This window comes from Herpailurus yagouaroundi, unplaced genomic scaffold (genome assembly GCF_014898765.1).
Source record: "Herpailurus yagouaroundi ecotype Mexico unplaced genomic scaffold, PumYag 213, whole genome shotgun sequence".
Classification (NCBI taxonomy): Eukaryota; Metazoa; Chordata; class Mammalia; order Carnivora; family Felidae; genus Herpailurus; species Herpailurus yagouaroundi.
The window spans coordinates 14,000,203-14,015,917 of record NW_024412444.1 but is presented as its reverse complement, the minus strand read 5'-3'; the positions used below and the strand labels follow the sequence as shown (position 1 = coordinate 14,015,917).

At 43.7% G+C, this 15,715-nt stretch overlaps 1 protein-coding gene across 1 annotated transcript in view; it reads left to right on the top strand.

Moving 5' to 3' along the window:
• Positions 1-15,715, top strand: part of CACNA2D3 (calcium voltage-gated channel auxiliary subunit alpha2delta 3) — an 864,056-nt gene that overhangs the window by 175,867 nt on the left and 672,474 nt on the right. Inside the window, exon 4 of the mRNA XM_040454466.1 lies at positions 2,780-2,896. Within this exon, the coding sequence (XP_040310400.1) occupies positions 2,780-2,896 (117 nt within the window). The remainder of the gene's footprint in view (positions 1-2,779; positions 2,897-15,715) is intronic.

Sequence of the window (15,715 nt, the reverse complement as noted above, 5' to 3'; positions counted from 1 at the left end):
GCAGCTGTACCCTTGCGTGTATCTTCCTTGTACTGTAACTTTGAAATGGTTTCGCATTAAGCTTCCTTCGGAGAAGTCCTGTGAGTGTCTGCTGTGGGTGATCACAAGGGCCTGTCCTTGCCCCGCAGGCCACATGAGCTACATAGTGCCAGGAGAGATGAGCACAGAGTGCTCTGGAGCTCAAAGGAAGGGTACAGCCCCCTCATCTTGGATAGCCAATACAGCCTTGTCGAAGAGGAAGGGAAAGCTAGAAGGAGGAGTTGTTTTCCAGGTGAGCTGCAAGGGAGACTCTCAAGACAAACATGTAAGATGCTTATGGATATTTTCAGGCAGCAAGGAGAAGTGTGTTACTTACAACCCATGGTCCATTATAGGACAGTGCGGAGCAGCACTGAGCATCTTACAAATAACGTAGTCTTGGTCCAGACTCAGGCTGTCTAAATAGCATTTTGTATATTTCCTTAGGCTCACCTTAATTCTCAGAAATACCAGGCCCTTAGGCCTGACATTTAGGTTAGAGTTCCCAATGCCCAGTCTGGGGGTCCCTTCCTGTCCTCCTCACCTCTGCTCTGTCAGTGTTCAGTGCTGGGCTCTGGGGACACTAGCCAGATGCCCTCAGACTCCAGGGACTTCATTTTAGTCTGAGGGATCAGAAGAATTCTCTCTTATGTTCGTTCCCATAGGGTCATTCCCTCTGTCCTCAAACTCTGCTCTTGTCTTTTCACGACACCCAGTATTATTGCCTCAATTGACTTGGAAATCTAAGCTAGGAAGGGAAGTACTTTGTGTCACACACACACACACACACACACACACACACACACACACTCCCTTTCTCTGGGCAAGGAACAACAGCCTCCTCTCAGTGTACATTTTTTAAAGTAAAAGGAAATGGGGAGAAAATCTAAACTTTTATTTCAAAAATTATCCTTCTGTTAAAAATGTCAGTCTATCTTCCTCTTCAGAAATGACTGAAGGTCTTTAAAGCTGAGATAAGATGTGGAGCCCCTTGTTTTTTCTAAGTAGGAGTTTGGCGTGAGGGGCTAGTAAGTGGTTCAGGTTCTCCTAACAAATACAAGTGACTGTAAGGCCCCCAGTATTTTTAGTTTCCCAGTCTTTTGTAAGCTGTGTAAATGTGAGAAATTCCTGCTGACATTGAAGTTATTTCAAACCCCATTTGGGAGGTATTTATTAATAAACAATATTTCTTTCCAGTGGGAATGAAATTAAATCTTTAGTTAAACCAAACTTTCTGGTGCCAGGACCCCTTTACATTCTTACAAAATACTAAGGACCCCTAAGAGCTTCTGCTAATGTGGGTTGTATCTATGGATATTTGGTGTATTAGAAATTAAAACTGAGACATTTAAAAATTAATGAATTCAAGCATAAAAACTCATTACTTATTAACATAAGTAACATATTTTATGAAAAACAATTGTGTTTTCCCCCCAAAAAAAAAAAAAGAGGGGCAGCTCTTCTTCTTCTTCTTTTTTTTTTTTTTTCATTTTTGCAGATCTTTTTAATGGTTTACGAGAAGACAGGTAGATCCTCATGTCAGTCTCTGTGTTCAGTCTGTTGTGATTTTTTTAAATCTATGAAGAAAATCTGGCTTCACATAGATATGCTGTTGGGGAAAAGGAAAATTTGAGGGACCCCTGAAAGGGTCTCAGAGAATCCTCAGGGGTCATGGATCACTTTGAGAACTGCTGCTTTCAACAGATAAATCACTAGAGTATGTGATAGGCTTTAAGTGAAAAATTGTCTTTGAGAGTTTGAGTAAATTATGGGTTAAATCAGTCTTTTATGAACAGATGAACACATTATGAAATCTTTATAAAGTATTTTTATGGTTTTTGTACTTATTATACATTCTCCTTTCTGTGAGCTCATTGAGGATAACATAAGAAGTCCACGATGAACATTTAGTAGAGGGAATTGAAATGCTAAAATCCATGGCAAGGACTCTCTCATAAAATGTTTATAAGATGCTCTGCCATGTGACCTTCTTCAGTTCCCATTCCAGTTTAGGAGTTGGCATACTTTTTCCATAAAAAAGAGTAAATATTTTAGTCTTTGTGGGTCATCTGGTCTCTGTTGTTAGAATTAAACTTGATTGAATACATAAACATATGGGTGTGGTTTTGTCCCAATAAAGCTTTATTTATAAAAACAGGTGATGGATTAGATTTGGCCCAAGGATTATATTTTGCTGACTCCTGCAGGAGTTATACATTACAGTCATAGCCTTGAAACTCTCTTTCCCTAAATCCCTGGTCTTTGGCCATGAAAAAATTAAGTTTGTGATGTTCAAAGGAAAAAGCGCGCGCGCGCACACACACACACACACACACACACACACACACACACAAACACACACGAGTTGAATTTCTTCATTTTTATTTTATGGCACATTTGGAACAGTTTCTAGTGGCGTTGGCTGTGTGATAGCTAGCAAATCTGGGCAGTCCTCCAGGACGACTGAGTGCGGTCAAGTCCGAAGTGTAGAGTGTTGATTTCAGGAACTGAAGAGGACGGATGATAAAGAGTTTGATTGCTTTAGGGTTTTGTTTCATTTCTTTCCTGGGTGCTAGTTAAGTTTCTAAGACAGCCAGAGCCAATTTTCACATTTCTCCTTAGTTGATTTAATAATTTCGAAATACAGTCCAATCTCCCCAAACCCAAGAGAGATGGTCCTATTTATGCCTTGTAAGTAGGTATGCTCCAGAATCACAGGTGTGCTGTTTTATGCCTTTCTTGTTGCCTTCCCTCCTTACAGAAATACAAAGAGTATGAGAAAGACGTAGCCATAGAAGAAATCGATGGCCTCCAACTGGTGAAAAAGCTGGCAAAGAACATGGAAGAGATGTTTCACAAAAAGTCTGAAGCAGTGCGGGTAAGTGCCTCTGGTATCTTCTCTATATTGCCCAAAGACACGGAGGCACCTTCAGGGGACTGGCATTGATGACTCCAGCTCTCAAAGATCAAAGTTGACCCAGCTATTATGTAAACATTTTACTTTCTTTAGTTAACCAGCAAAAGCAGTTAGTAGGGGCACAGTAGGGTTCAGGTGACAGTTTTCATCTTAGAATTTTATGTCTTCAGTGTAAGTGCCACTGATTGTACAGTCTCAGAGGATGGCTTATAACTGTGCGATACATTCACTAATTACCAAAAATCATTCAAAGGCACATTGTAGTTCAACTAAGCAACTATAAAAAATTGAAGCCATGCTTGCCGAAATGTGGAGTTGAAAATCTCAATGGAGTAATGGAGTCTAGATGAACTTGGAGGCTTCCCTTACCTCTACTCGAATATTACTATAATTATAATGTTTCTCTCCACCAGTTAGAGCTCCCTGAGGTTTCATACTGTCATCAGGATGAATGGAAAAGTATCATTTTGGATTTCCAAGATGGCTTCCAACTTTATTCCTTGTTGCCAGCTCAGCAGTGAATCTTACCTTCTTGCTTTAGAACACATCCCACATCTGTGCTCTGTTGGCACGGGGGTATGGAAAGGAATGGCAGTCTGAAGAGTTCTTTATCTCTAACCTATAGTTTGCTTACCTTTTGGTTTCGATAATTATCTCCAGAATCACTTTGCTCTAAAAGGCCTCTTCCTACTTTCACTTCTCCCGCAATTCATTGGCCGAACAAAATTTCCACACATTATTCCTGCTTTAGACTTGACAGTGCCACTCCAGTGCTTGTCTCTAAAACATTGTTGTGCTACTTGGATTGCGGGAAGGAGGGTTGTAGCCAAGTAGGGAAGAACGTGAGTTTGGCCTGGCTTCTGCGCCTGCCTTGGTCACTTACTGAGCTTTTACCTTTAGTAAAACTGCCCTTGGGAGCCTCAATGTTCTCATCTGTAGATGGCAAAAACACACAGGCTGAACGAGGATTATACAAAGTCATGATTTTGAGCGACTGAGCACAGACCCTGGCTTGTGTAAGCCATGCTCATTGAATGGCCGCTTTATACCGCCACTATGGTCGTTCATGACATAAGTAGAGACTTTTAGGGAGGAAGTCTGAAGTATCTTAGAAGAAAAAACATTACTTTTAGTTGCTACAGAAGTATTGCCCTGACAGCCAGCCCTGGGAGCTTCGTGGTGATCCCTGCGTGTCCTTATGTCTCTACCTCGAAGCAAGTGCTGTTCTTTACAGACATGGTAGCCATCCGCATCTCACACTCAGAACCTGAAATACAAATGCAAAACAAAACAAAAGCCCACAGTAATTACTGTTTTCTGCTTATAAAATGAACACCCCTTTGGTGCACTTGAAGAATATATTGAAAAGTATCAAACAGAGAACAAAAATCACCTGAAAGTCAGGCTTGTGTTCTTGGGTTTCCTTCCTTCTAGTCTTTTAAATTTGCATTTCTGTGCATGTACTTGTGTGTTTTTCTTTTTCACATTGGCAGGTGTACTGCCTGTTTGCTTTGGTGTCCGACTTCTCTGTGCTTGTTTGCACCAGTGCTCTGTGTGCTTTTCCTGGCATCAGTACCTTACGTGATTTTCTTAAATGGCTGCATCACATTTGAGTTTAACGACGTGTCTACATGATTTGACTCTTCCTCCACATCTGGATATTTAAGTTGTTTGCAAGTTTTGGTATACATAATGCTGCAGTGAACCTTCTTGTGTATTAATAACAGATCAGACGACTCGGCACCTACTATATGTTTGGTGTTCCTCTTAGGATTTTACAGGTACTCGCTTGTCCTTAGAGCAGCCCCCAGAGGAAGTTACTATTACTATCCCACTTTTACAGAATAGAAGACAGAGGCAGAGGTTAAGTCACTTCTCCAGGGTCACATAGGGGGTGGGGGATGGGCCTACGGACCCAAGTCCACGTTCTTCATCACATCCGTGCCCTCAGCATCAGTCCTTTACTTTGATTTCCTTCAGATGAATACCTGAACACAGAAGACAGTGCAGAGACGCTAACCCCATCTTCAAAGCTTTCTGCTTGCGGCGACATTCGTGTTCAGATAAGGTTGTGCCAGTTCACGGTTCCTCCAGCAGGAGTGGCACGTGAATGCTCATTTGCCTGAATCCTCACAGAAAAATGACGATGTTTTATTTTGTTTTAAATACTAATAACAACGGTTGTCAGTTTGAGAGAAGGAAATGCTATTTTTAGAGAATTTTTTTAATGTTTATTTATTTTTGAGAGAGAGCGAGCGAGCATGAGTGGGGGAGGGGCAGAGAGAGAGAGGAGACACAGAATCTGAAGTAGGCTCCAGGCTCTGAGCTGTCAGCCCGATGGCCAGTGTGGGGATTGAACTCATGAACTCTGAGATCATGACCTGAGTTGAATCGGACACTTAACCGACTGAGCCACCCAGGCCCCAGGAAGTGCTATTTTTGTTTCAATTTGGGTTTCTTTGTGAATCACAGAATTTTAGAGCAGAAGAGGACTTACATCTCTTTAGCTTCTACCTCTGCGATTGACAGACAAGGAAGCCCGGGATGGGAACCTGATCCTTGGGGGGCTTGTGCAACATAGCAGGGTGATGCAGAGGTCCAGCCAGCTCCAGAACCTGGACTCATCGCTCAGAGGCAGGGGCCCACGTGGCAAGTGAGAGATTGCTGAGAAAAACCAAAGAGCCAAAGGACCTCTTTTCCTCACTCACCTCTGTAAAGATGCCAGGAGGAGTAGCTGGCTTACTAATCTGTGCTCATGTTTATCGAGTCTCTATGCACCAGGCCCCATGTGAAGCACTTTATATAGGTCATCTGATTTCAACCTGCCATCAGCCCTGGGAGTGAGACACCGTTCCTACATCACTGGCTCAGAGGATGAGCACACAGGCTTGGCAGGGTGGAGTCACAGGCCCAGGTCACATGGACGGGCTCAGTGGGGTTCCTTTTGCACCAGAAGGTAGGATTGCAGGGCCTCTGGGTGTAGCTGACCGAAGTGTTTTGCACAGTGACTGGAGAACAGGAAGCATTCGGTAAATGTTTGCTGTAATTGCTGGCAAGGGGACCTTTCAGTGTGTAAGTATTTAATAACTGAGAGAGTCGTGAAGCTTTAAAAAGCTTCAGGGATATTGACAGCAGGGAACTTAATTTTGAAACCTTTTGTTTTAAATTAATGACTTAAAAAGAAAGAACTGATATGGTTGGTGTGGTTCCTTTGAGAAGGAAAAAAAAGGGTGCTTTATTTAAATTGAAATGTACCCAGACTAAAGGCATCCAGTATTCTCTGAACTGTGTATTTTAAAATAGATGTAGGAGACCCTTTGTAAACACACTTGATACCATAAAATCTAGGTTAGCTGGTCCAGTGATACGTGGCAGCCCCTGCTTCCGTTCTTTAAACAGAAAAGAGGGCTTGTATGTCAAGTTGGGGTTTGGTTTGGAGGCAGTTTTGGTATTGAGATGGGCCTGGTCCTGTTGTGAGCCATGCAGCACTACTGACAACAGTCATGAGCCATGTGGCATTTGGGATGAGAGCAGGTGGCCACTGAGAGGGCCCCTGGATGTTGCCTTATGTGGAGGCCAAGGAGCAGTGGGTGTGACTGTTTTTCATATTATAATGACACCTCACTTCTCAACTAGGAAAGGTTGCTGTTTGTCCCTGGGATTGGTAAGCTTTTGAAGTGCAGACACCTCAAATGCAAATTTGCCTGTGGGTTTGCAGGTGGAGTCCTTATTTGCCAGGTGGCCCTAGAATGAACCACCGTGCAACAGGGCCCTTCTCGTCCCATTCCGCGTCACCCACTGAGCAGCGACCCCTTTCTCTAATGGCCCAAGAAAAGTGGATTTTAGAATCTGCTCCATCGTTCTGAGGTACCATGCCTGGAAATCCTGTTTCCAAGCTTCCATCCCCACCCCCAGCAACCTGAGTCGGGTCAGAGGTCCTAGTGCCTTCCTGCCAGTAACTGATCCAGTACCGAGTGCTCATGGATGGTCGGATGGTGGATGGCCGGGAGGACTCAGGAACATACGTAAGAAATAACTGACTCACAAACGACACAGATTGTTAAAATTTCCATTGATGTCTATAAAATCTTTGTGAGATGGGTGCTGGCAATTTCGAAAGGGGCATAACCCCTCCGGTCTGTGAAAGTAGGTGCAGTGAGTCAGTCTGGGCCCGGAAACAAAGGAGCGCTTACAATCCCGCCCCACCCGCCTGTCATGTCTTGGCCGTTAAACAATGTTGATCTTTTCTCTGTCTCTTCTGGCTTGATTTCATCATTCCCCCATCACTTTTCCCAGTGATTAGTTGAATCAGAGTGATTTTATCATACTCGTCCCCTATTTGAATTACTCTCCACTATGCAATTATCCTATCACAGAAAGTCCTATTTTCTCCCCGTCAGATGTCTGGAGTAAATGTGAACCCAGAGTGGCCTGCCCATTACATAACCTCTGTCCTCTGCTTGGTAATGGATTATACGTAACTTCCCCCCCCCCCACCCCCCCCCAGCCTAACAAATTACAAATAACCTTAGCTTCGGTAATTGCCATTAACATAATGGTGCCATCATTATGGTAGCATTTCTTAACTAATATTTTCTAGCACCTTTCTAATGCCGTCGGTGGTTTAAATAATTTTTTTTAATTCACTCGGTGGGTTGATGTGTAGGTTATTTTAACTTAAGAGCCAGATTGGGTTTGATGCAGTGATGCTGCTACTCGCTCGTGTACAAGATCATTGTGCCCAAAGCATTATCTCCCACCTTCTTTGTTCAAACGTATTCAAGCTACCAAGCCCTCAATTGATGTTACTGAGCAATTTATCAAGTTTTAAGTCCCTATAAATGGACAAGAAATGGAATCAATTTGTTTTTAGTTCATTAACATTTCAAGGAAGATATTCCACATGCTGGACGCAGGGGAAGTGATATACATCAATCCTCTGCCAGTAGTGGACCCCTGTTGGGCCATGCCTAAGTGACACCTGGAAATGCTCAACTGTGTCACAAGAGAGAGCTCATCTGAAGCACTTTTGACCTAGCTCCCCTTTATCCTGAGTTGCTGATGACTTGAGGGAAGAAGGCAAAAGAATTGTGTTCAGTGGCTTTGTTATACAGATGGGCTGCCCCAGCATTTCCTTTGTATTCAAAATCCAAGCCTCCACTGGGAGTAATACAAGCTATTACACAGTGGGGAGGATCATCTGAGGCCCCGGGGAGCTCTGAGCAGGCACAGACAAACCTACAGTTGGAGGGGAATCGGTAGGAAGTAAATCTGAGTAACTGTGGGCTTCTCTGATTATAGGCATATGCTTTTAGGACAGATTCCAACACAGCCAGGAGATGTAATGATGCTGTGATTTTGGAATGGTCCATATAATTGAGATGAGCAGCACAACCTGGAAAAAGTAGATACACCAGGAAATAATAAACAGAAGGATTTTGGAGAATTTGCACATATATACTAGTATTCTCTAGAATGGCTTTCTAAGGGGGAGTTCTCCAGAATAAGTATTGCCTTTGATCTTGTGGAACAGCTCTGGGGCAGCCACTGCCTTCATCACACTGATCTTGGCTAGAATTGTAACCTCCAAAGGATCCGGAAGGCTTTGAGGTTGTACCTGCTTCCAGGGCCAGGTACTGATCCATCCATGCAACTTTCACTGCTCTACCGGACAGACTTCAGATCTCCAATAGCTTAAACACGTTTCTCTCTCTCTCTCTGTCTCACTTACACACACACACACACACACACACACACACAGGATTATAGGATGTTATCTAGTTTGGTAGCATATCAGGCAGAACATTAAGTATTTTATTTGCTGTTCAAATTCATCTTCTCCCCCAAGCAATTAATTAGAAATGTCTAAAAGAACCAATTTCCTTGGGGACTATGAAAAGGCACAGGAAGCAAGTTGTACCTAAACTTTCTAAGTGAAGAGTCTCTTGTTTTCCAACCTTGGATAAGATAGTTCATAATTTTGATAGCACTCTGAAGCTCAGACCTGTAAATAAACTTAATCTTGTTTTACTTAGTTTCTGATTTACATTGATAAAATGATAAATCAGGCACTTGAAAAAGAGTGTATTGCTTAAAAATAAACATCCTTGCTTCTTGGGAAAAGCTAAAAGAGACTAGATTATATATTAAGTTTCTCTCCCCTCCTATAGCTACCTGCTGTTCGCTGCAGAACTGATTCCCATTATAGCTGTACTGTGGGAAGTAATTGCTGTTGTACAGTAATTCAATTTCAGTGCATTCACGCATCAGTTCACCGATAGGGGTTTATCTGGAGAAACCTGGGACTTGAAAGCTTTTTATCGAGAAATTCCACATGCAGCAAGACGTTTTTCCTAGGTAACGAATATCAGTATTTGCATTTAATAAACATTTACCTTCTCAGAAAAATGGATTTTTTCCCCCTGCAGAAGAGATTTACGCCAATCTTCCAAAAAGCTAGAGGGTACTATTAAAGCAACTTCCTCTAGCTGTTTTTTGACTGGTGTCTACATATGTATGACTATAAAACGCATCTATGTCTTTATGTAAATATATATATATATACACATATATATGTGTGTGCGTATATACACACACACACACACACATACATACATACACACACACGCTGAGGCATGGAGAGTAGGAGGCACTTAAGGAAAGCATGATCTGTACCACACATATACGTGATATAAGGGATTAATATCTACAGAGACTATATGAATACTTCTGGTTTAAAGACTCATCTATATCTGTAGGCATTGTGAAAATTGTTGGTGAGGAATATTTTCAAAAGGATACCCATTAAGTTGGAAAGGAAGTCAACCACTTGATTTATGAATTTCTAAATGAAGGGCAGGTTCATAGGACAGACTGTTTCTTCCTATATACAAAAGCTCTTAGATCGTAAGGACTCTTTACATATTAAGTGCAAAACGAGCTGTAGAAGTCTTAGGAGCTGAATATACCTAACATTACTAAAAGGCCCTTTAGTTCTTGCCCAAAAGAAGAAGAAACTGGACACATTCAAAAGATTTCTCTGCCTTTGTTCATTTCTCATCTGATCTCAGAGTTTCAAAACGTGTTTCTTAAAAGAGGAGTAAATTTATTTCAGGCAAAAATATAGTGTTTTGAGTCACAAATGAAAAGACTACTGTTTGTTACATTATTGTATCTTGTAGCCTGTTTGCTTCTTTGCCCGCCCCTCCCTCCCTCCCTCTCTCCCTTCCTTCCTCCCTCCCTTTTTCCCTTCCTCCCTCCCTTTTTCCCTTCCTTCTGCAAACTGGGTTGTAAAACCCCATGCATATGTGTAAGAAAATTTACAGCAGAAACCTCACACCAGAAAAATCTTAAAAAGTAGCACTGGGGTGCCTTGGTGGCTCAGTTGGTTAAGCATCCAGATCTTGATTTCGGTTTAGGTCATGATCTCACAGTTTGTGGGATCAAGCCCCACGTTAGGCTCTGCACTGACCATGTAGAGCCTGCTTGGGATTCTCTTTCTCATTCTCTGTCTGCCCCTCCCCCTGCTCACTCATGATCTCTCCTTCTCTCAAAATAAATAAGTAAACATTAAAAAAAAATAGCAACAAACTGGATTCACCAGTTTTGATGAGGTCAGTGAACCGTTCTTGGTTGATGGTTGAGGTGAAAACCACAAGTCTTCTTGGGTTTATTCCAAAAGGGGTTGGGTCTCCTCTAACGTACTTCAGATTGTATCCACCTGAGCCTCACAGAGAGGCCCAGAAGGCTGTTCTCCAACCTACATTGAGCAGCTCACCTGCCTCCTGGGGGAGATAAGTTTGGGGAAGAAAGGATGTTTTGTAGGTGACATTTCATCTCCTGTCTCCATCACCCTCCTCATGCGGGAAGTTGGGTTGGCTTGGTGAACTGTATCCTGACTCTCCTGCTTATTCTGGGGCTGTTGGCCCTTAGGTGTTCTTCTTTGTGCGTAGAATCACCACTTGAAGCTCTTGCCAACTTCAAAGTTATTAGGTACATTCCTAAACGTTTCTCTAAAGTCTCTCCATTTTTAAAGCTTTATGGAAGACTTAGTTTTGGATTTGCTCTGTAACTCACCTCACGCACATTTGCTTTATTTCTATTTTTGTTTTGTTTTCATTGATTATACACATTCGTTGTAAAAAAATAGCACAAGGTGCAGAAAAGGATACAGGAGAAAGTAAAGATCACAACACCAGGGGATTAAGAGGCACTTGGTATCTTTCAATACCTTTTGTTTTTAAACATCTTAATTTCTTTTCTTCCTGATCTTTTTCTATTTGTGCATTTGTATATGCGTTTACGTGCATTGAATCATTCTTTCCTGTAACCAGGTTTTTTACAAAATTAATTTTTTACATGTTGTGGACATCAATCCATGTCAACGAATATATATATTCCTGTTATTTGTTCTAATCAAGAAATTCTCTTCTGGTGAATAATTGATGTTATTGGTGAAATACTGCTTGTGAAATAGCGTGTCCCTATGATAAGCCATGATATGAAAAACTTTCTTGCAGAGAAATTGTGTCCATTCATTTGATGCATCTATTAGGACGTATTCTTGGAAACAGAATGAAGGCTTTTGGTATCCCTTGCCATCTTGTCTTTCAGACAGCATCCACCTGCTCGTGTTCCCACCTGTGAGGCTGGAGAGGCTCTCCTTCTCCGTTGTCCTGACATTTGGCTGCTGTTACTTTTGATCTTTGTTAGTCTTACAGGCACAAAGTAGTATCTCATTTTACTTTGTTTTATTTAATTGCTCAGCGTTTAGCATGGGGGATCTTCTCTGGCTCCTCACTTGCCCTGCACCAAGGTTTGTGGCAAATTACACAATGTCTCGGAGCACGGGCATCAGTGTTACAGCATAGAGAACGTCCGTGCTGGTCCTTTATCATCTCTCAAAGAAGTGTGTAGGCCCAGGAACTTTCTTGGACACACTTGGAGGGCCCTCCCTACCCCTTTCCTCTTCCTTCCTGGACTGTATCATAATAACAGCCTGGTTGTAGGGGTGGGGATGTGGGGCACTGACTGCCAGTTTGGAGTGCCAGTTTGGAAGAGTTTTCTGGGAATCCCAGTGGTTCAACACCTGAGGACCATGGTGCTGGGTGTTTTAGACCCTCCTACTGCAGGAAAAAGTCACTAGTCCCAAGAGAAGTTGAGCCTGGTATAGCCCTTCTCACTGAGAAAGGACTCCATTTCCAGCTGGCTTGTTGCTGGGTGCCAGTGGTCACTTTGGGTCATTTCTCCTTAGGGTACCATCTTTCTATATGTTCATTGGTCAGTTGTTTTTCCTTTTTTTCTTCTAAACTGCCTGTTAATGTCCTTTTCCGTTGTGTGTATTATACTTGCTTCCTTTCCTTGTCCCCACTTGTCCCCACTCAAGCCCTGGTATCTGTCACAGTATCTTGAGTCTGCAGTTAAGTGTTCATTAAACATTTGTTGACTGACTTACAGACCTTCCCTCTTGGCGTCAGGTAACTTAAAGTCAGAGCGATCATAGTTACAACTCTTCCCTTTGACCAAAGATGTCCTGAATGATGAAGGGGAAAGAAGAATATCAGAGTTTAATTGCAGAGAAACCGCAGGGCTCACGGGCCTTCCAGAAATTTCACTGTATGTTCTGAGTGAATGAGTCCTATGTATGCTGTCCCAAATCAGACTGCGGCCTGCTTAGACTCTAATCCTCAGCTTCGGCCCAGTCCCTCCCCACGTGGCCCTTCTCCCAGAAGTAGGTGAATAGGGGACCTGAAATGGGCAGAAACCAGGCCAGCTGCTCAGAGTGGAAATAAAAGTTAACAATTTCTATCGAGGGAATCAAAGAACTGCCTCCCTGCCTTCCTTCCATCTTCCTTCCTTTTTCCCCTCCCTCCCTTTCTCCCTTCCTTCCTCCCTCCTTCCATTTGGTTGGAACCAATGAAGGAAGACACTTCCTGGACAGGGGAGGAGAATGTCAGTGTTCTGAGGCTATGGCTTAGCAGAATAACTATAATTTCCCTGATGTTCTCTGAGCCTGGCTGGGTGATCTTCTGGTCATAATGCAAAGCTGGGTGCTAGAGCTAGGGTGTGTGCCCCCAGGCGTGGCAGATGTTTCTCTTCATGTGGCAGGTGGTAAAATGGGCAGCTCACTACCCACAAGAAATGGAACACACTGATGTATGAGCAGATTCAAGGGGCTTTTCGTAAATTTGAGTATGATGTCATGAAGGAGAGTTTTGGAGTGATGCTGAGAGTAGTTGCCAGGCTCCCCACTTCTGGGCTTGTTGCTCTCTCAACTGTAGCATGGCTGGGTCAGGGCACCTGTCTAGAGCCCCGCCCCATCCCGCCAGCATGGTCCATCTTGGCATCCTCTTTACTCCTTTTATTAAACTTTTGAAAGCTGTACTGAACTCTGTTTTGCTTAGTGTTGACTTGAGAATTGCTGTCTGTCCTCTAGAACCCCAGTGTCATGAGGGTGGGGACCGCGATGGTCACGCCTCCCCTTGTAGCCCCGGGACCCAGACTGGGCACTCGGCAAGTATCTGTGAATGAATGAACTTGCTACCCCGGTGATGATGCTGTCATGGGGGTAAGCCCCCCATGCCTGGGAAGACCATCTGGTCATCAGGGCATGGTGCCAGGTAAGGTTTCCTGGGTGTTTCCTGTGTGTTTGTGTCTGCCCTGGCCCCTGTTCCCCACCAGAGGATCCATTTCTCCTCTGTCTCAGAAGCTTGGATTTGCTTTATGTTGTACGATGATAAAGAAAAAGAAAGAGAAAAATTTCTTTCCCATCCAAAGTGAAACATCATTTAAAATCATATTTCCCATTTTCATTGCCTATTTTTATTCTCCATTTATGAAATCCGGTTTTGAAAGATTTCCTGTCGCTTTGGTCAAGACCAAGTAGACCAAACAGCCTGGGGAAGAGAGGCTCGTGGCCATGGAGACCTGCGTGAAATTACAGTGCTGATCCCTGCCTTTAGCCTAAGTAGCAATTATGCCCCATCAGGGCGCCCACATGGAGGCTTTGAGCTCGCCTCACTGCGCTCTCTGACTGCCTCTCCACTAGAACTAAAAGAGGGAGGCGTCGTCTGCAGGTGGAAGATGTGCAAGACACTATCTGAGCCCGAGTGGCTGGGTGGGGACAGCTCAACACAGCAGTGTTATACCAAGGTGCTGGCTCCTCTGCTGATTTTTCAAAGATTGGTATCGTTTCTACACCAGACCAGGTAGCAAATAATGCCACTTAATTTATACTCAGGCGAGGCAAAAGAAATCTTAAGAGGTTTGTGGGTGGGAGGAAATTATGGTGAATCACTGAAGTGTCACCATCAAGAGATCAAAATGACAGAATAAAGCTGTAATAATAATAATAAAAGACCATTGGCTTTAATTGTATAAATTACTGGCAACAAATTAAGGGTTTTCAGTAATATTTTGAATGCATAGTTAGTATGTTTAACCAGGGATGAGTTGGTGACATCAGTTGTCTGTTTCTGGTCTCTGCTCAGTTTCCCATATGGAGGTAAGGAGCAGCTGGTCCTACAAACACGGCGAGATTATTTACGTTTTGTAAATTAGGTTAGGAGGGGAAAATGAAAAGGTAGTTGGGGATTCATTGGCATTTCATTTACACTGCATTCAGCAGAGGTTTGACAGCCCTTTTGAGTAATCAGAGTCTTTGTTGAAAATCAGCTGGGATATCATTGACTGTGCATCTCGAGCCATACTGGCTGCTTGAACAGACAACATATAATGCTTTTGCACGATCAGGGGCAAATGGGATTTTTTCTCTTTTTTTTCTGGTGTGCCTTTTAGCTGATTCTGTGTCAGTTGGGGAGGAAAATCATATCCTCGGGAATATACTTAGCTTCTCTCACTGTGTGCGTTCAGTGATTCTGGAACATCTCATCAGGTTGTTTGATGGGCTTCGTAGAGCGGTCCTTCCCGGGGTCTCTAGAAGGCTGCGGTGGCCGTCGGAAAGCAGACCCTCATCCCGGTCACAGGGGGAGTTGCTTGTAAACACTCCAACACCAACCAGTGAGGAGGAGTCTCCTCCCCTCAAGCAGGTATCTCTGGAAGAACTTCAGGCCAGGCAAAGGTGCTGGCCCTCGGCACTTTTACCGAGAGGTGAGCTGGTGGGTACCAGCTGCAGAGGGGCAGTGGAAGGAGCTCAAGGCAAGAGCAGGGCCAGACTTGAGGGGGGGGGCAAGGCCCATGGGCAGCTGTTTGGACCGTTAAATGGTGGCCTCTCTTAGAGGAGTCTTGGCCTCTCTTAGACAGCCTATCTCCAAGAGGACTTCCCCCAAAAGCTCGGTGGACCTCTTCCTTTGCCGTGCTGGGAGTCTGTCCTTGCAGTCTGTGTGGTCATCATCTGGGGACAGTGTAGTCCACAACAGGAAATCAGAGGTAGCCTCTGAGGGCAGACATGGTGGAGATGAGTTTACTCCAAGGAAGTGTGTTCTGCCTTCTTTTAATTTTTTTTCTAATGTTTTTATTTATTTTTAAGACAGAGACACAGAGCATGAGTGGGGAGGGGCAGAGAGAGAGGGAGACACAGAATCCGAAGCAGGCTCCAGGCTCTGAGCCATCAGCCCAGAGCCTGATGCGGGGCTCGAACTCACGAGCTGTGAGTTCATGACCGGAGCCAAAGTTGGACGCTTAACCAACTGAGCCACCCAGGCACCCCTGTTCTGCCTTGTTTATTTGGCAAAAATGAACACAGGGCGGACCGAGTGGGTGTTCTTCTAAAGCTGAGTGTGTGTGTGTGTGTGTGTGTGTGTGTGTGTGTGTGTGTGTGTG